This window comes from Papilio xuthus, unplaced genomic scaffold (genome assembly GCF_000836235.2).
Source record: "Papilio xuthus unplaced genomic scaffold, Pxut_1.1 DF826961.1, whole genome shotgun sequence".
In the NCBI taxonomy this organism is placed as follows: Eukaryota; Metazoa; Arthropoda; class Insecta; order Lepidoptera; family Papilionidae; genus Papilio; species Papilio xuthus.
The window spans coordinates 322,638-345,249 of record NW_013531688.1 but is presented as its reverse complement, the minus strand read 5'-3'; the positions used below and the strand labels follow the sequence as shown (position 1 = coordinate 345,249).

Here is a 22,612-nt window from a genome sequence, read left to right as displayed (position 1 = left end):
AAAATCTGTATTATTTAAACATATTTGGTCCGCTTATATTTTCGAAATGTTGCACTATGGTAAGATGACGACTATTTCAAACTTATCATTTTAATTAAAACGTAATATTATTGTGTATATCGCATGCCGTGGTCACATTTCAATTTACTTTATCCGTCTATTGCGAGCCGCTTTCTAAATTAGCCGACGATAAAGCGGCGCGAATCCGAGCCGACAGCGCCATTGCAATCCCGCTAATGGCGACTACGACTTATTTCATCGCGACTTATGCCTTTAAAAACGGACTTTCATCGTCCACCGCTTTCATGGATATTTCGATAAATTTTAATACCCATTTCGCTGCCTAACCTAAGTCTAAAATACTATCGTAGACGTTGGAATAAATCCTAGTTATAATTGCTAGTTAAAAGAGTGACATGAGTAGACTAAAAGAAAGCAGCAAACTGTTTTTATAGGTTGAAACAATTTTATAAATCTGCCACAGTTTAACTTCACAAAAGACCCTTTTTAGCTCTAGTTTAATCTAGTTAAGTTATGCTTAATTATGTCATTGAATAACAACTGATGTATAAAACATTTCAAATTCGATTTCAAGTTATTTCAAAATAAGCTTTCATAGGCTATTTGACGCGTAATTAAACAAAATCTCGTAATTCAAACGTTTGTTCAATTGACCGTTAAGTTAAGACGGATTAAAAGTTAGTTAAGTTGGAGGGTTACTGGCTGTTGGTACTAGGCGGACAGCTGAGGCGGGGTGGTCAGTGTGCAATCGCGCGGACCTTATCTGTACCGGCCTGGGCTAATCGTCCGCCGGCCGGCGATTAGCTAAGCCGCCCTGGGCCCCTGGTGCTCGCATTATGCAGGCACGACTGGCTCGAGGCGACACAGACACACGGACGGATAGAGAGACCGACAAAAATATCACTTGCCCTTAGTATCATGATCATTGTATAAAAATATTTTTGTCTTTGCATTTAAATAATAAAGTAAAAATTTGTAAATATGGTATTTAAGTTTAAAATTGGTTCGTTAATAATCTTGTAAAAAATAAATTTCTTTTCGATATTACAATTTTACTTAATTAATCGTAACAAGATTGAACCCGATGCACCTTGCTGGCGTGTGCGAAACGTCAGATAGCGGCCAGTGTGCCACCTGAGCGATAATTCATCGGCGTGATGCAAATTCATGTATTATCTGCTCGCCCCAGACCGCTGCAGCTCGACGTCGCATATGCAAATGCATTGTTTATTAAAATTAAATAAATATACCATCGACATGCATGGACACATGCCCGGATAGATTCGACGCCATTTTTAATGTAATTTATAGCTACAGCTACATAAAGTGTACTGAAGAATTTACAAGGAAATTATTTAATAATCATCAGAACAAATGCCTACTGCAAGAAGCATTTCATAAGTTTAGCATTATAGAGGATGTCTTTTTGAATATAAAACGTTAAGAAAGTCAATCAAAGAACATCCTATGCATAGAATGGAAGTTTCGCGATAAAACTCACCTGAATATTATCAGGAATCATTTTTTTATATTTTTATTAAATACTAGCTGTCGCCCGCGACTATGTCCGCGCGGGATTTAAAAAAAAACTAATAAGTAGCCTATGCGTTCTTCCAGACTATAATCCATATGTATGCCAAATTTCATCGAGATCCGTTCAGCCGTACTGGAGATAAATTTAAACAAACATCCATCCATCTAAACATTCGGATTTATAATCTTAGTTAGAAGTAAACCAGAAGAGATATTTAAGCAATAAAGAAGGTGCAATATCTGATATGTCGCAGACTTGCAATGTAGATATACGACAGAGTTAAGATGTGCATCTAAATAGCCCGCGCGCACCTAACTTTAGATTACTTCGCCCAACTTTACCGACCTCCCGTAAGGCGGCGGGTTCTCGGAAAAATTCTCCGAAACACCTATTCCGGCCGGATTCGAATTTACTGCCCAAGTTGGTGCGCAAGTTGGGAGTTACTTGGTAATCATACGATGTACCAAAGTGCGGAGTAACTTGGAATTGTCTCTGGTTAAGTTTTAGTAAACACAAGAGTTTAATAATCGGAAAACAGTTTGTGTGTGTAAATATTGTGATATTTATCCTGCATTTTATGTTATTGGCTTATAAATTGATGGCATCAATTTTTTTGTAAATTTTGCAATAAAATATAGAGTCTGTTAAATTTTTCATGTGACTGATAACATTTTAAGCAATAAAAATGACTTACTTAAACTAGATGTACCAGATAGAAGCATAAGCTTCCTACCGCAATTTCATCGTGACCCGTTCCGACAATGCATTAAAAAGGTCAAGACCTTTATTTAAAGAAAAACATCGACTCGACCGACCGCCCTAACTTGAAGGGTTGATTGTTTATTATAAATTCATCGCTGGGCGTACTTGGCGTGGCCGGTGAAGTGTCCCTAGCGGACGGTCAATGGACTGTATACATTTTTAAACAGCGCCATCTATTGTAAATTTTAGAAATAATGTATTTTGTATTTTCGATTCCCAAAAACAAAATGATATCCTAAGTATAGATGTTGTAGTATGTTTAATTAAATAATTATGAGTAACAAAAATCTAATTTAATTTGATAAAAACCAATGAAACAACTAAGAAAGTTAAATAAATTCATTTCCAATTTGTTTCTTTGTCGTAATATATATTTAGATTTATCTTGTCTAGACCAAATTCAATTCTAGGCAAAGTTTAAGTAAATAATTTAATTGAATTTGACCAAAATCTTAAGCAAATATTGCGCTACATTTTATTGTAAAGCTGTCATTTATACGATTTATCCAGTTTTTTTTACCGAGATTTTTTAACATCGGTGTTATCTCAAACATGACCTTGTTTGTGTTTCAACAAATCAATACAAATCATGATGATTTTATCACACAGAGATAATATAAAGTGGTTTTTATTTTTAAGTAATTTGTGTAAAATGAATTAAAGCTGTTTTAGTACACACATCACGATGTCTTATCACTTTTAAAACAAAGTAACTAACGATCAGTGTTTACAGTCAACACGAGCTTTAGTTACCCTAGTTTAACTTAGTTATTTTTAAGTAATCAAAAACAATATTATTTATGAAAATATAAGCCTGTGTGCCGGGGCCCTATCTCAGGTGTAACCTTCGTCGCATAAATATCCAACCGCCCTTTTTAATATACCCTAGATTTGCAATAACACCTCTGACGTACGAGGCTCCAACTCAAATAAAATAAGGGATATCTCTTCGCAATATAAGTAGCGCGAGAATACATTAATCAAAGGCTAGAGCCGGCTTGCGACGGATTTTTCGGTACTCGGATATTACGTGTCGCTAACTTATGGTGCCCTGGTACTTTGATATTGCGTACCCTGAACGCTTTACATTATTTCCTTTCCGCCTGTCGACTCCGTTTGTATTTTATAGCGTGATAGTAATTCGGGTATAAGGTATACGTAAAAAAAACTGAGCTCTTGTGTGGTCCGGTTTCAATATTCATTTTGGAATCAGTAATTAATATCAATTTTCGGATTGAATACGGCGATCTATTATACTACTTGGTTCAAAAAAGCGAATAAAAACGATATTTTCATGATTGAAGCAAAAAAAAATATTTTTTGGTCTATTTTACGTGTATCCTAAGCGTAATTCAGATGCTTTTTAATGCTTATATTTCAAACGGAATAAAGTAAGAAAGAAAATAAAAAAATCCAAGAAAGTTAAAACTTCAAAAAACAATTCCGCAAGATACCGCAATGCACTTAAGATAACTTAACATACAACTAAAGTATTCTCTTTTTCTATATAAACGCGGTTATTTTTCACAACCCTTGACCGTCCCGAGGGAGCACCGAGATGGACCCCACATCCTGAAACCCGAGTCGCCGTCCACTGCGGGAGATAGCCTTATCTTAACTGCGACCCCCCGCCCCTGCACCCCGCTGACCCCGCAGACGAAGTGACCCCACGATTGCTACTAGATACGTAACGGAGAATTTACGTGGAAATCGGTGACCGCACCGAAATAACGACACTTCTTGTTTCGATGTAATTGTTGACCACAATAACAATCTTATGTTATAATCATGTTACATCATTTCTAAGTTATTAATTGAACTTATCAAGTAAAGTTCTAACTTTAATTATAAAAGGTTTAAACGTTTTGTTTACTATAATGTCTTATAGAAAAAGTTTATTTAGCCCCCTTTGGTAGTGTTTATAACTTCAATACCCAAATTGGTGTAAAGGCTTGAAAATGATCCGCGTAACGTAATCCCCGCCACAAATAGATTAGTCTCAAGAGTCAAAGTCAATATTTGTCGAGCGTAACCCTTTAATATCTCGGCAACACAATCGTCCTATACAAACGTAAGGTATACGAGAGCAACTCGCCCGGGAACTGAACCCGCGCCCCGCAAACAACAACCCCAACTGCAAACTACGAGTATCGGGTGACAAGTATTAATTAACCAAGCTAATGATAGTTGTATAGTCTATATTCAAACATAATTTGAAACGCTAAGATGTTATTTAATAGCAGTCTCATTTAACTTTTGAGTATTAATCAGAAAATTTATTTTTTTATCTCATTCGAGATGACTAATGTTTCAAAGGACAGTGTCTCATTGTTATACTAAACTGTCTGTGTTTTATTATGTTGGTATATATTTGGGACTAACTTGTTCATATTTTTTATTAGTTTAACTATATCATCGATTGCTAGTCACAAAATCGTTTGATTTAATTTCGTTAACATAATATATAACTGGTACTATCCCTCTCATTCGATGCATCGTCTCTTTCATCTGCACACTCTATTTCCGGCAAATCCGAATTTCCTGTGGGTACCAGCGGCGGGTATTAAATGTCGCGGACTTAAAAAGTGGACGCCACCCCGGAGCGCCGGGATACCGGGACGCTGGGAGGCAGGAAATGGTTCCTGTGTCCTGTAGGGCTGGTAATAGACTAGTCTGAATTTAGTTCTAGTATATAGCATGTTAGGAAACGATGAATGAGTAGTAAGATTACTTTTAACAGGCTGTCTAGTTAAAACTCTGTTATTTGAAGTATTTTTTGTTTCAATTGATACTTAACACTTAATAAACTTTAACTTAACATTAGATCTATAATATTTAAGCCACAAGTAAATAATAGCGAAATATCCGAACAGTCGCCAAGAAAAAAAATAACTTGAACCAGCCCTGGCCGCGTCACCCTCCTCTCCATAACAGTCCATTTTTAAGGATATTAAAAATGATTAAATGTGACACTTCTTGACCGTTAGCATACTGACATCAAATTAAATCGGAAATTGTGTTCGTAACTTGGAATTATGTCTTGCATTGACCGACTGGACAGGATTTAGTACATACTTAAAGAAATATTAGTAATGTGCCATTAAATGTTTATTCCAACATTGGCAATTACGATCCAAAATATTTGAAGCAACATTTTTAGGTACATTTCCGAAGACAATTAGTAATAGAATTGGAATAACAATGGGTTTTTTCTATGGAACAACAAATGCGTGCAAATTTATGTCAAATAAGTACAGTCACACGCAAGTGTCCCTCTGAACGAGTATTTATATTTGGATGCCAAATAAAAAACCCTCTAACGCTTAATTCGTAGAAGATTCGCTTCCACGGCGTCTCCTTCCAATATTAATAAATTCTCATTTCCAGGATTCGTATGCAATTTGCCCCGACGCCGGCGCGAAACTTACGACTCGCCCTAACCTAAATAAACCAAGGGAACACAAAGTTTTTCCCAACGTTTTAATGCGGCGAAAACAGCGAAAATTGAGTAATATTTCGTAGGGAGGCCCAGTTATTAGATTAATGGTGGGCAAAGTGGGGAAATAAGACATTCGCATAACTTCGGTCGGATTAACCATCTGCATGGGAACATACAGAATTGCACTTGAAAACTTTTTTTTAATACAAAGTATCGAGGTTTTATTGTGGCAGCATATTTTGTACATGGCCAGTTTTAAGATAAAGTGAATGATAATTAAATTTTTTACTTTTTAATTACACTGTCAAACTTTATCTTAACAATATGTATTCGAATGTTGTACATTATCTGTGTACATTTAAAAAGATAAAGCGGAGATTTAATTTCATATTTATACTGATATTATGTGAAATTGGAAAGGAAACGAGAGATATGAAAAATACATGCATAATTTGGATTGGAATATAAAACCGTAAAGCGTTTCCGATAAATTCATGAAGCCCACTTTGACAAGGCTCGTAATAACCGTAAAGTACCAGGCGTGCATGACGCAAGAGGCATTCTGCATAAATAATGTATAAATTCTTTCGGGGCGATTATTCCGCGATGCTTCTATTCCGCTGCGGTGCTTCTCAAAGCGAACCCGATACTAACGTAACTCAACACCGCACGCCTAGGAATTCCGTATTTCGCAATATCTACTCTGTTCCATAATGTCCTGGTGCTTCTATTAATATTATGTTGAAGCTGTCTTACAAAATTACGATCATGTTTTTCGAAGGGAAAATTATATTTAGAATGATGGCGTGCAATGGACCTGTTTGTAAGAGGTCTAGCATGTCTTGTCCTCTCTCCGTCGTCTATTACCTACATAAGTAATATTAATACATCAATAATACTTTAAAAAAAAGTAAGACAGTATAACCATATGTGCTATCATAGTATAAGTACAAAGATTAGCGTGTTATATTTATAACCACGCCTATACAAACATAACAGTGTCAACAGACATGTAACCGCTGAAGACAAAGCAAAGAATTCTCTCACTGGGGATTGCGGCGGAGGATTACGCAAGCCTTATAATTATTTTTAGCCCCCTGAAAGGGCTTAAAGTCGCAAGGTGGGATTTGTTGTTCCGAGACGTTATTCAATATTATTTCTGAGCGTGCGGGGCAGGGGGCGGAGGCAGGAGGCGGGAGAAAAGCGTGCGCGACGTGCTCGCCGATTTATTAATCATTAACAAGATTACACGTGACAGGGAGTGACAATCAGCGTGCGACGGGATGGAGGGACAGGATTTGAGTGTCGGACACGTTCTGTTGTGTGATATAAATGTTAAGAAAGTGATACGGGCATTTATTACCAATCTAAATAGCGTTGTAACCAGTATTCTTAACTATTGCGGTACTAATGCAGATTAATTCAAAATTTATAACAACAAAAGAAAAGCTTTCCAAACTCAACCGAATGTAGTCGACTTAAACGTGATCACAATTAAATCAACTAATCAATAAAATACAAGTTAGGAAGGTTCTAATTAGCAGCGCACGTAGCGCGGAGTACCGATATCCATCTGAGTCGATGGCGAATTGCAATGACCAGTACAAATGCATGGTGACCTCTGTCTGCCAAACAATATCCTAATTGGTTGTCACAATCTACAGATGGTAAACAACAACTTTTGATAGAGAAATGGTTATAAATTAGTACCGACTTAACTTGGGACATACAAACTAACAACAACCTTTTTCATAAAATTTGCTTCAAGTTGGAAAAGATATGGCCAATAAATGGTTGAGGAATATCATGTATAATGTGCTACAAAATTTAAATATTTCAATTTTTTAATCCTGCAAAGTGAAAACCAAACTGCTGCTTTAAAACGTTGCAGTGGAAGCAATCGTATGAGCTTGCAACAGGACATCGTGTATTCGTACAATCATAAATGCAACAGAGTAATCAGAGGGCAGCGATCCTGCAACATTTTCGATGGGGAAATGGTCGCAATGAGCGGCGGAATTCAATCAACAGTCAGCGGCTCTCTGCTCAGCTCGTTTCCCTGTAATCGGTGATCGGCGGCGAGCGGAGAGCGGCGAGCGGCGGCGGAGCGACACCAGTTCATTTGTTGCAAATTGAAACACAACGCAATCAGCGGCGGTCGCGTGTCACACTGTCATCGCGACCGAGGCGCGCCGCTAATCGAATGAATATTACACGGCTCGAGTGCGGTGTGCACGCAGCCCGCCAGCCGCCGGATGCGCTTTTTGACGACGATCCATCGGCAACCGCACACCGCTGCCAAATTCAAACTCGATTCACACCGCGCCAACAGGAGCGGGACTTTAAAATGCCACGTTCTGCACCCAAACAGTATCCGGCCGCGGTAATGAAAGCACTTAGCGCTAAGCGAAGCAATTACAAGTAATTTGGGACGTAATGGGCGCGGACGCCGAGGCGCAAAAACGCGAAGCGGCACGCGCTAAAAGCCTTCTAATTCGATTGTCGACGGGCACTACTACCGAAACGTGAGGCATCGACGTCGGAGCTTCGGCCGGGCGCCACATTTCAGAGCGGGTGCAATTAAAACCGTTTGGAAGTTTCGCGGAATCCGCGGCCGTAAAGAGCGGGATCCGGGTCGCGAACGAAACAGAAATAGCGCGCTCCGGAGAGCCCGCGTCACCTGAACCGAACGCCGGGAGCGCCTTCTTCGGCCCTGGTGATTTATGGGCCCGGATCCGGACCGGTAATGAAATTGCACCCCCCTCGCGCGCCGCCACCCCCTCGACCCCGCGCCCCAGCAGAAAGCCATTCTAGAAATTACTACGCAACGGCGAACCGTGCACTCGTCTTATGCTAATGTTTATTTTTTACGTCATCAATCACAATGATACGGCGCTCGCGCTCGATCGCAGCGCGCGGACCAGTTTAATTCCGTTAGCGGGGCGCTAGCGGGAAACTTCCTGGAACTAGGTCTTTGTGTGCGCAATGAAAAATTTATCGGTGTGTCGGGAAATTTTAATTGAAAATCCGGCAACATGGCGCCGGACAATTGTCCTAAACTGCCTCGAAGCGGCCGCGTTCGCACAATATAATGTTACCCTACTGGCCAAACTGTTTTGGAACAAAAAAAATGAATTCGGACTGTACCATTTTACCGCGTAACTATGACGATGCTATTTCAAATACACGAATCATTGCAAAAGCAAACAGTTATTCTTACTGTCCTTCTAACATTAATGAATGCGAAGACATTGTAACGAATGTTTTACTTGTATCACTTCCAGCAATATTATCATTGTTCTTTCGTTTTACATTGTACAAGTTAGTAGTAATCTAGCGGTTATAAGTGCAACTAGACTTACAGTACTCACCGTTAAGTGCTGGAAGAGCCAGGCTCGCAGGATGTTGGTGGCCACCTTGGGAAAGATGCCACGCTTCTTCTGGTTCTTCTTACCGTTGCTGTCATCGTCTTCCTCCCCCGTGCCCTCCCCTGAGCCGATGCTGGCGTTGCTCGCGTCGCCTAATAACAATCAAGAGAGTCAAACATTTGTAAAGAATCACATATTCTAAATAGGAGAATATATTTAGTACAAAACGATTTGAAAATATGTCATAGCACAGATGCATAGTTATTCAGGCTTATTAGTTTTTGAAATAAAGCATTTTTTTAGACAAAAATTAACTTATGTTTAAGGCAAATATTCAAAGGAAAGTAATAATTGGTACAGTACATAATAATTAATAAATAAGATAAATCCGTAGTAATAAATGTCGAGTTTGTATTTTGTTAAAAGCTACAATATTTTTTCACGAAAAGTTTTTGTTGTAACAGTCCGATTTGTATTCAAAAGAACAGAAAACCAAACTTCCTGTAATACGATCCCCTTTTAAACACATTCTTAGAAAATGTTCCAAGTATCCAAACTGTATCAAGTAACTGGAAATAGAAACACCAATAGACCATATGTCGTCTATCACAGGAGGATACTTTTAGACCACACGTGGAACTAATTAAGAAGTAAGTTTGCGTTTTTATAATGCATGATCTAGGTTTATCTAGAGATTTAGAGAACTAGATAAACAGTCTAGACAGGTTAGACAAATTTTCACAGAATCAGAATAACGTGTTAATCGCAAAGATGTCGCAATGTTCGCTTATCGGCCGCGCGTCTGGCATATTAATTAGAAACGCCGACTATTTATTTAATCAGCTGCCACGTCGTTGATTCCTATCTTGAGTATATACGCTTAATTAATTCTCGTTACGTCGCGATACACGTCGTTCGCTGGCTGGCTGACTGACTGGCTAGCTCGCTGGCTACGAAGATTTGATGAGGCTAGTCTTGTTACGTTTTGCAACAAATAGCTCGTTTTCTTTCAGATCGCATATGTGTTTTATGCTGTTAGCGATTTACAATGTTGCTGATTGAATATCAGAAAAATTGTCTGCATTTGAAATATTAACAAGAACATTTTGCAACTATGTAACACTAACAACTACTGTAAATCGTTGATCCCGTTAAGATGACAAAGGTTGACTTAATTTTAACTGTTTCAGTACAAACATAATATTGGTACTTAGTCAATTTATTGGAAAATATACCGAACAACACAACAAAAGTAATTAAAATTGTTATCGAGACGATTGAAAAAGAGAAACAGTGGGATTGCAACGGAGATGTTTTGCAATTCTGAATAATTAATGTGAATTTCACTGTGAAAATGTTATCCGCGTGTACCAGGAGAGCAGAGCACGATAAACAAATTAGTGTGCACTGAGCCATATCAAATATTCATCGCAACAGGAACAAATCGAATCAGCGGAGCGGCTGCGAGCGCCGTCTTATTTCTGCTAGCCTGGTTAATAAAAATTACACGAAATTTATGTTAGCCAACATTAAATTAAAAAGATAAAAAGCAACCTTTCCCATGTTTATTGATTGGGGAAAAAACTTGAAGTTTCCTTGATAATTGGATTTAGTATTAATTTGTATTGCTAAAAAAACATACAAACATTTATATTAAAAATAAATAAATACAATGCGTTAACTAGGAAAGCATCTGCAGTCAATAGTGTTGTGCGGCGTCCGCCGACTCGATATCGATAAAATAAATGACAATGATGAAACGCAACGCAAAGTATCGAGTATCCGCGTATCGTATTCGACCGGTGGCATGCACATTGTGATGGTAATAGGGGCAAAGTAATAAAATTACTCTTAGGCCATTACCCGTCGCCCCTGCGTCGCTCCCCACCGCGATATAGGGTGTACCACTCACAATAAAAATCTTTGAATTTGACAAAAACAGTGAGATCCACGGTCGGTAATTGTTTTATTTGCGAATTGAACTAACCCCAATGCTATTGTGTATATTGCTTTAAATTTTAACCATACTGCATTACAGATAATGTTGTTACCAAAGATATTACGAATTTGTGTTTACTTAGAATTTTGCTTAATTTAAACATTTTTCTGTAAAAAATATATATGATGCAAAAAGTCATAAAAACTATAAAAGCAGTTTCAGATGCATCTTTACTTCACAAATGGGTGATCGCTTTGGTTGAAATCGCGATTCAAAAGTAGGCCACGTTAAAGATAATGCTGCGGTTTGTATTTTACTCAAATCGTATTGGTTATCTTTCAATTGCGGTCGCGGCCTGTTATTTATCTCGACAGATATTTGAAAGTTATGCTGAACCTTCGCCAAGCGCTTCACAGAACTGTTGCGAGCGTTCCAACACTACGCAGAAATTCATTTGCTTTGTCTTCATATTTTACATTCCAATCTTTGCAGGGATTGAGCTGTACAAACCTTATTCTATTACCAAGTAGGTAAAGGTGTATTTAATTAACTTGTGAAAATGTCACAAAATCAAGGTTAAATTCATAGTAATGTTTTTCTGTTTTCACTTTCCATTTCTTCCATGGAAATAGATACATCCTGTAGTTTGATCAGCGTGCAAAATCAGAGTGCAGTTGCATGATGCAGTCCCTGTAATCCCCTAATTCATCTCGGGACCACGCACACAGGGAGCGACCCTTAATATTCACTAATACAACCCCAAATGGGTGTGTACAAACACAATGAGGGATGCGTGCGAAAAGTCAAGAGAACGTTTAAATTAACTTAATGCAATCGATGTGCTCGTGGCCCTGTAGGACTGTTGTTACACAACAGTTCAACGACCTTGTCTCTAGAAACACCAAGCAAGGAACTGATAACTTTACTGAGTACCTTTAATGTCACTTGTTTCAAGATCTTGCCAACCCTGCTTACAATAACTTTTTAGTATTTATGACCCTTATTATCTTGTATTAGTGCTTAATACTTAAGTTATATTGTAATTTTTCAGACAGTAACATAATCAGAGTAAGATATCAGGAGATCATCAACCCATGAATAGGGAAAATAAGCTAAAGCTTGAATATTTTTTTTACCATCATTGTTAGAACATAAAGTTAGTCGTTAGCAAACCAGGGCAAAGTAATACTTATAAACCACATAAATTAGCGCATTTTAATATCTGAAAAGCGCAATAAGCAAGATTGTCTAAAGTGGCACTTCGAAACATGAACGCTCATTAAAGCTAATCCATCAATAGTGTGGTGTTTGGTCCCGAGGCATTCGTAAGCCGATTGTTGCAACACGACACCGAATCCCCGACCCCCGGGAGAGAGCACGTCGCCTTCTCAGTTACAGGGATGCTGTGGTTACAGTTAAGGTTTGAAATATTTGATCATAAAATTTAGACAATTTTTTTTCGATTCTTATACATTTTAAACATAAATTTACAATTTATAATATTGTAAAATTACATTATTACATCTGTATATAAAATTAATATGTGTAGAAAATTTTGAAACATGACAAATATTTTAATTAAAAAGAGATGCTTTTGATACATCCAAAATTAAATACGATCAAAATAGAAAGAAATTGCACAAAGTAGGCGCCACGATAATTTTAAGAACTTCCATCGAGTGCTATTGACACCGCTCTCCTGCGAGATTTATCGACATTAGTGCGGGGCACAAATGAGTGCAGGGCTATCGAGTTACGCCAATCAACTGAAAGCACGCGCCGCTAGTGATGTACCGCCGTGGGAAACATCGATAGCAGGTACACCACACAAGAAGCTGTTAACAATTTTGATTACTTGATTATTTTTATAAGTTAAATACAAAGAATGTTTAAGTCATAAACATTGACATTCAAGGGCAATATTTTCTTGCGTACTGTTATTGGAATCCCGCCCTCATTATGTTTAACATAATTTACGAAAATAAGGGAGCATCGGCCCGTCTTAAGATCCTGTTTAAATATTAAAGGCGCTCGAAATTGCCAACGTGACATTTTAAAATAATCTCCCAATTTATCGATAAATTATTTTAACAACGTGACCAATCCCTAAAGAGCGACAAGCGTGGTGTCGTAATGCGCTCACCGATTTGATGGATTGGCTTCTTTGCAGTCCCTCCTATTTGCAAACACCCTTATCTGGGCGCTGAGGGTGCTGCGCGGGCAGCGGGGCTCGCGGGTGTTGGCGGCGGGGTGGAGAGGGGCGGAGGGGAGGGCTAATTAAAATTGGCACCCGAAACGAAGACCTATCGCAAATACATCAGGGCAGTTTCTGAGAGCTCTGCTGTTATAGACATAAAGGTCATTGTGCTTTGTCGTGATGTTAATTATGTTTGCGATGATGGAAGAGTCGGTTGCATCGAGCTTTTGTGAGATTATTGGGTAGTGAGGTAATAGCGTTGAGCGAGGCCCGCGCATTGCATACAGCGGGCACCGGGAACTGATGAATAGCGGCCGGAGTCGCATCAAATTAATACTATTATGCCAGCATTTTAAATACGAATGGGAATTTATTTTTTAAATAAACTACATCTCATATTACTGACAAATCTTTTATCAATAGTGCAAACGTCCTAATAACATTACTGAACATAAAACAATAATGAAATCAATTGTTCATACTTGGATAACGGGTATAGAGACAGAGAGACAGAGAGACGACAACCCTTACAGAGGTGCTCACGTTGCGCCGATTACACAGCATTGAAAATTAGTTTAATATCTCGAATTGACGATTCCGCCCGGAACGGGCAATTAAGAGGGAATAACACTCGGAATGATCCGGTAGATAGCCGAGTTATGGGGTGCCTTTATGGACCATTAAATGTGCCGTAACTCCGCAGACGAACGCTGCCGTTTTGTACGCTAAGCGATCTTACCCACGCTCGCTTCTTTGCGCTTCGCTTCTTCATTTAATCATCCATCACATACTTTGTCTGCACTTTTAAAACTATTTAACATACTTTTAAAGTATCCATCTAAGTACAAAGAGGTTATCTTATCACCAGGATAATGGTTCAGTCTTTACGTTAGCTTAGCTAAAACAGAGTCAAGATGTATCTTCTATCTATCTACTCAGCCATGAGACGCCCACTGCTGGGCATAGGCCTCCCCCAAGGATCGCCACGATGACCGATCTTGATGTATCTTACTAATATTATAAATGCGAATATTTGGATGGATGGATGTTTCTTAAAAGGTATCTCCAGAACAGTTGTATGGATGTTGCCGTAATTTGGCATAGATGTAGAATATAGTCTGGAACAACACATAGGTTACTAAGTTTTTTATACCGCTCGTTCGGATTCTTGGGTGAAATCTAGATTAAATTGGTTAATACTTGAACCCTTTCCTTTAGACTGTAAAATGAATTCACAAAGGAACACTGACTGAGGGAATTATTATAGAGAAATGCTACTTGATATCCTCATGATAAGAGACGCCTTTGTTACCTAACAACATAGGTATAACAGTCACATTGTGACTTAATTCGTACTTGTTTAGTGCTAGAACCTCAAGTGTCAAAAGACAAGTCAGTCGTCTGTGGACGCGTAAACAGTTTGCTTACATCTATGTCACCAAGTCAAAGGTAAATAGTGCTTTGTATCTGTCTTATGTTTCAAATTTCACTAAGGACAACATAAACGTTGGAAACTATGTTGCGTCGCAAGTATTGCGTTGCGCACTCCGCACACACAATGACGTCGACGCAAGTCGTCTATTCAGTTAGTTCAGTCGTAACGAGTACTATGTATAGGTTTTCTTTACCATCTTGAATATTGCAGTGATTTTGACAACGGTCTTGACAAATAAGTTGCGAGTGACTGGTTTTAACGTCTCAAGAATAAAATTTTGGGATGCGCGTTGTGTACGAACCTCTATGATTTATTATTTATATTATTTATATTATTTATATATTTATATTATTATTTATATTATTGTTGCGTAAGTGTCTTAGCGACTATAATAGCAGGGTTTCAAAGATTTACGTTGCCTTGTATACGAAGTGCCTTAATCTGATTGTCAAGATAATTTCATCGTCAAAAGCTTTACACTTGAGCTAACTAGAATTATAAGAGAGTTCAAAAATTTCAATCTGATCAAATTATGAAGTAGGAACTCTCCCTTCTGCGCATTGGTTTCAATTTAAATCTTAATTTCGTAATATTCTACAAAATTACATTACTTAATATTCACCCCGGGCGCTGATTTTTGCATATTTTGTAACCCTGCCGCCCCCCGGCCGGGCGGGACTGATAAAAATCGCATATATTAACCGGTGAGGGCCGGATTTTGCGAGATTCCGGCGGTTTTCATTAAACCCGATACGACTGAGATAGGTGCGGGCATTTTATGACGGGTCCGCTTTTGGAGACATCTTAAAATTTTAAATACGAAAATCTAATCCTTTTAAGATTACCGAAACGATTACACGAACGTTTTACGACGCGTGTGACATTTAAATGAGAAATATTTTTTTGCCTGAAACAAAGTATATCAATAACGGCCACTTTAAAATAATAAAACTTCCATAACAAATTTAAATTAACATTCCTATATCTCTTTTTAATTCTTTCGTAACCCTTAACAGGTATTTGTACATAAAGAACAAATAAGATGATACAAAATATAAACGGAACTTGTCAACCATATTTCAACTCAAGAATGACTCAACTCAACTTCACTCCTAATTAAAATTAAAGACCGTCTCTTACAAGTCAAATTTAGTATTGAATTTAACGAAAAATAGGTAACTACAAGTTTTTAAGTTTATCTGTACTTCGTACTATTTTAAAATTACCTCTAAATATTGTAAAATAAAATGATAAAAATAAAAAGTCATGTGGGTGTAGATTGAGGCGAGCACATATTAATCAAGATGGCTGACGGCTAAATATGCATTGGCTTTCGTCGTGGACGCATTTGTTTAAATGGGGTTAAACTGTCAGCGAGCGAGGGTTGATGTTTGCAGACGATGATCAACTAACTCCCTTGCCTTTCGATGCAAATGCGAATCTCTGTCATTATCTCGGCTATAGCGACTTGTTGGTGAATCCAAGCGGAATTTTGTTAATTATAAACACATTTATCCAATTATTTTTGATTTTATTTGCATATTTAATGTTACTTACTAATAAGGAGATAAAAAATATATTTTATTTTAAAGATATGAAAGCAGATCAATAGATAAATTGGATGTAATTCAGATGCCTATTAAATCTTTGTATCTTGACAGAGGAGATTAGTGACGCTACCCACGAGGCCACGAGGCCTGTCACCGAACAACACGGCCAATGAGATATCGGAATTTTTGAATTTACCGGTACAAGTGAGACGTCGCCTACGCAGCCTGGTAGCAACCGGTCGGTGCCGACCATTGGGAGCGCATGATCGCGCCGTGTGCGGCCTCATATCGCGTATTTATGAACACCGCCCGCCTCATGATAGCCTAGTACATGCAGTAACATTACACCGACTTGTCGGGTGATTAATTCGCGGTTTTGTCCGTTTGTACGTCTGACGCGGCCATCTTTTATACCTTTCTAGACAGTGTATTCGTTACTTGCCTCTCGATTACACTATACGGACTGTAATAAAAAGAAAGAAAAGTACAACGCTATCATTTATCAGTATAATATCTTTTGTATCTCAAAGTTTGCATAGATATAAGGAAACATTATTCAAAACATAGCTAAAACAGTTAAAAAACATAACACAGTAAAAAAACTCCGATGAGCACTTATTGTGAGGTGGGCGCATCAAACTATCGTTCCCTTTCTCCGAAGCGTATTTATAAACAAGTTTTGGGCAACATTAAGAGTATCTGATGTCCTTAACAAAGTAGACATGACTTTACCAGCCGTATCATCCCTGTATCGCAGGCGAAAATTAATACTCAAAACAAAAAGTCGTCCGTCCGTCGTTATCGAGCAACCGCCCGATGTCATCGTCCTATACACTGATCACTCGATACACGCCGAGTGCTCTCCTCGATACCGCGATACCATCGCATTCCCGCCGCACCTTCACCGCGCCTGCAACGCGCTTATTACACGAACATGGCCTTTATTAAAGGCACCGTAAGATGCCCGTGTTAATTTATTCTCTAAAACCGAACCATCCTGTATAGAAATGCGAGTTTTAATTAAGCTCCGGCCGACTCCAATCAGTCAAGATACGATACTCCTCGATGTTTTGAATGGCCGGCGTGCGACCCGATAGCGACAATGTTTTCATTTCAACAAAAAAACGAACGTAAAACACATAATATATATGAGCTTCGACTGTGAACTGCCTGTAAATGTTTTCGATTGCGTATTTCACGAACTCGTTGTGAATATTTTCATCGATGTAGAATTTATTAGAGTGAGATTTGCGAGTCACCTCGCCGCGTCTTATCTGCACACGAAACCCATTTGAGCGAAATAAATCTCGTGTACGCGTCAGATACGGCTAATTAACATTCCCCGCGCGACATTCGATAGTCTAGCAAGTCTTCAAATTCCTTACCACCTTCCTCGCGGTAAATATATTCAGCGAGAGTTCCCAGTAAACTGCCGGCGGCATAATAACGCATACAGTAATTCACACAGACATTAAACGGTGTTAAAGGAAGAATAGTCGGTACAGTTTGGGTCAGTAACACTGCTAGTTCCTACTAGTCGGTGTCGTGGACGTCGCCGGCTGCGTTTGCCTCGTAACTAATTGTTATTTGAATAGGACGTGCTAAGAATTGTATGCGGCGATCACCTCAGCGCGCACGCATCAAGAATATTAAGGTTATTATAACACAATAATGGCATAGTAAAATTTTATTACCACTTAATTATCCTTCGCGATTAACTTAACTTTTAATACGCAATATACATTTTATTGACACTAAGTCGTTTGGTACATTATTAAATATATATCCCATATTTATGTGTCGTGTCATCTTGATTAATTTATTACTTTGCTTTATAAAGAGTAAAGAAAATTAGCCCCCGACTACATTGAATCATACGGAATCTGAGCATCATATATAAGCTGAAATAAATTCTCGCTATAAAAAGGTATTTGACAGTGCAAAACGAAAAAGCAACCTCAAAGAGTTGAGCTAAGACGTGCGAGTGTTTGCCAAGAGCGGTGGCAACACCGATAATGTCACGTTTCGCGTGGACTCCATCCGTCAGCGTGACGCGAGCTGTCGGCGTGACGACGTGACGAGCGCGGGACGCGGCCTACGTCTAATTGAGAGGGTGGTCATTACGCGACGCTCGTAAACAGCGTATTTTACGACAAATGCACCAATGAATCGCAATGGCCATGGGTGCCGCGTAAATCACGACCACTGGCTGCGGACAGCCAATGATCTTACGAGTTAAAAGTTATTAACAGTAAAGACCATAACGCAAAATGTTATACATATTTAAACACATCAAAATGTCCGTCGATGTATCGCATAAAATAATTTAGGATCAATGAGGTATTCGGAGCATCGTTTTTGAATCCCTAAGTTGGCAACCTGAGTGCGGAGTGCGTCGCATCGTAAACGAATGGTATTTGGCGATCATTTACATCGTCAGAAATAGCCGCGCGGCGCTGCGTCGCGTCATTAAATGCAGTTTCGCTCATTTCGCAAATAATGTGGGGATTAACGCGGGATTGATGCGCCGCCGCTGCGCGTGTCTTGGCGCATAAATAAGCGGGTATATTTGCCGCGTAATAAGCTGACCGCCGCCGACAAATAGTCATCGCGCGACGTTATGCCTTCCTAGTACTTCTTTATTGGTGACTTGATTAAAACGGTTTTATTGTTGTTATCTTCCTCCTGAACAACCATCCCCTCAATTTCCCAGCTACCAGAAAGAAGAAAGGTCCATTACTTAAGAGATTTAAAATCCGACACATCCTCGATAAAGAAAGATAGTACAGAGTTAGTCGAATGATCTTGCAACATCCAATAACTTGTCGTAACTTATGAGATATCTGAATAGTTTTAGGTATAAGCTAGGTCTTTGAGATGTAGATGCGCAGGCTATCTCGGAGGGCGTACATCAAGAGGGCACTTTAGGTGCATTAAAGCCTCGTGGGCGGGCAATGTGCGAGATACAAACAGATATGCCCGCCTACGTCCACGCACCAATGACAAATAATGCGAATTATTACCACCGTACACAAGATGGCGCAACTATCGCACATAAAAAGTAGCAGCAATTTGTTTATATTGCAAAGGAAGTTTTTATTGTTTGTTATTGTTTTCCTAAACATTCACAGACCAGACATTCAAAACCCTTGGAAGTGTAAAATCTTGTCTGTCTGTGCTTTCATAAATATAAGTATGCCATATGGGTCAAAAAACTTGTATGAAAATGTGTCTGTTTGAAAATAAAGAGATATGTTTTAAGTATCGAGGCAGTAGAATTCCATGATAAACAAGTATTACTAAGATTTATTTACTAATATTTGTCAAGAGAATATCAATTAAGAAATTAAGGACAAACAATACGAACATAAATAAATTCGTAATGAAATGTGGCCGAGTAATTACGCAGGTTATGTATCAAGACAGTGCTTAGAAGCAATTCATCTTCCCCCCGCCCCCCCCTCACCACCGCACCGCCCAGCTCGTTACGCGGGGAGATGCGCGCGCGCATAAATATAGACGCACGAGACAATCTGGATGCTGAGCTTTTGTTAGTTTCACTGCACAACTGGCTGGATTTCATTAATGAAACGGACTAGCAGTTCGTTAAACTAGATTAGTCTAAATTAAAATACTGACATAAAACTATTTGCTGTTTTTCCTCTTTTTTTTTCATAATATAAGGTAGCAAACGATAAAATGGCCACGTAAATGTGCCAAAATTGTATTGCCTACTTTCCAACGAGAGAGGAGGATACGTATAGAACGAGGATATTTCTTCTTCTAAGAGTCCCTTGAGTGCAATATACTCATATTCTTTCCATTCATTCTTTAAATTTAAAGAGTAAATGAGGAATCAAAACTAGAGAACCCATATGGTCTTTTGAACGAATGTTCACTGGTATGGCTCTTAAATCGGCACAGGTTTCAGTCACTAAGGGAGCCTTAATAGAGACTTATTAAAGTGTAGATGACGCAATGGATATCATTGTAATTGTTGACTAACCAGTTCCAGTTAAAGGGATACTGTAGTTCGCCGCGCGGCGTCTCTGAAGCTATTCGATGAACATTCGTCGCACTGATTCTTAGTAATAAACTGTTAAAGATGATTCTACTTTTAAAACGATTACTAGAAGTTGTATATAACAATTAGTTTTGATTACTACTGCTACAATTAAAGACAAAATTGTCGAAATTAACTAAGGAATCTTCTAAAGAACTAAAAGATCTCAAATACTAGATACAGCGACATTGAAATACAGCCAAAGATTGGAACAAATTGACGGCGTCAATTTTTCTAAAAATGATGTGGTTATACATGAATAGAAAAAGGCATTTATTGAACTAAAGTGTACCAATTTTCGATCGCATCACCTTCAGGTTGTAATATAGTTAAGTACATGGTGGTCATTATAAAAAACACGACACAGAATATTATTCGGCAATGGAAACCCACGCTAAGATTAACCCTATCTTCTAGTCTTGTTCTTTGATTTAGTTCTTGATATCGCATATTTATAGCCACCTTTATCTACATTTTTCATTTCCTACGATAACCAATAGTCATAAATTCCTGGTACCCAAATTAAATAAACTAATAAACAACACAGATTAGACCTAATTAATTCATGAGCTTTAAAAAACACGAGGAGTTTATCTGAATGTTGATATCATATCTGATAAAAGAATTATGTGTTTTAAAGTAAGAAAATAACAATTTAATATAATCTACATAAAGTTAATAAAGTCAAGTACTCTCACTTTTTAATCGTGATATTAAAATATATGACGGCGGAGGTGGGTTGCCGCTTGCAGAGGGGTTCATGGTGCACTTTCCAATCTTCAAATTACAATTATAATAACGTAGGTAACGCGCGATGGTTCAATGTCCGTTCCAGTCGGCAGCCACAGGAGAAGTGTTCTGCTGCCGTGCCTCGGCTGGTAAGGTGTTGACCCATCGAACGCCGACAGACGGCGCTGGCGTCACTTTCCGGAGTAAACTCAACTGCCGCAGTGGCGCTAGTGTTGCGTTGATTACGACACGGCCATCCTGCTTGCACACGTCCTCGTGTGATGGTTAAGCTACAACAAAAAGAAACATCCACGAGAACCTCTGTTCCACTCGGTCACTCCTGACAACACTTTACTCTTTGTGGGCAAACTAAAAGTCATTAAAACTTTAAACTACTTCAATAACATTAACCAATCAGACAACAGGGGATTGTTCATTACACATCAGCCAGAGCCATATACCACAGTCAGTCGTCGAACCACGAATTTACTCAGTACAACTATGCACAGTTTACTACTAATACACAAACCAGTTTAAAACTCCCGAGTAAGACATCTATCGCCACGGCTCTCCAGCCGAACAGCAATCACATTGCTCACACACAACCAGCGCATGGTTCAGAATCTGTACGCATATCCATCGAGTGGATCGCCCGTGTGTCACCCCGTGACCACACGATACGGTCTCTGCAGACCACGACCTCCGCCAGAGTTAATCGCGCACCGCGCACCCACGGACTACCTGAGTTGCGTCAGGAGACACCGATTTCTACCGGGCTACGACTACGAAATAACCACTGGTACGGTCGAACAAAATACGGTCGATAGAGTCCCCTTACTCGAGTTTCCACAACAACTTAAACTTGCTAACCATCATCATTTACATCAACCTCGACTGGTATATGACCTGCTGGCATCTTTCATAACCTATCGTGTAAACATTTGTAAGTACGCCTTGAATTTAAAGCTTTCAATGTGTAACGGTCACCATCCAATACTTCAACTACTTTAAACGGCCCTTTAAACTTCAGATTTAATTTTGTTTGATTACACACTTCAGTTGCTAACAACACAAAGTCACCGACCGAAAAGTTAACAATTTTTGCCTTTGTTTTGTCGAAACGAGATTTATCATACGCTGCACAGGTTTTTATATTTTCTAACACGTTTTCGCGAATCTCCTCAAGATCGTCGACATTAACCTCTGCGTCACCGCACATCATCGACAGAGTACTTGCCACCTTACCAATTAAAAGTTCTAAAGGCGAAGCTCCTTTTTACTCGGTTCATAGTACAATTTATAGCTACTGCTAAGCTTACCCGTCGCGTCTATGTGAATCATGAGCCGCGGAAATCAAAGGAAGTGGACAACGGTCCGGCACAGTGTTAATGTTAAGTTCGCGGTAATCGTTACACCTACGGTCTGAACCATCGTGCTTCTTGACAAGAAAGCTGGGCTTGCAAAAGGATAGCAGCTGGGTCTGATAATCTTCGCATGTAAAAGTTCTTTGACGTGGTCGCGAATAACGTTACGTTCGTCAGCCGACATCCTATATAGTCGCCGTTGTACCGTTCG

The 22,612-nt window shown here is 38.9% G+C and overlaps 1 protein-coding gene across 5 annotated transcripts in view; it reads right to left on the bottom strand.

The window, feature by feature from the left end:
- The window catches only part of hth (Meis homeobox homothorax), a 210,078-nt gene that overhangs the window by 71,391 nt on the left and 116,075 nt on the right, over window positions 1–22,612 (bottom strand). For 3 of the 5 annotated variants that reach the window (XM_013315320.1, XM_013315323.1, XM_013315322.1), the window contains exon 9: window positions 9,119–9,276. In XM_013315320.1, coding sequence (XP_013170774.1) covers window positions 9,119–9,276 — 158 coding nt within the window. The remainder of the gene's footprint in view (window positions 1–9,118; window positions 9,277–22,612) is intronic. The other 2 variants (XM_013315321.1, XM_013315324.1) reach the window with 1 other exon arrangement.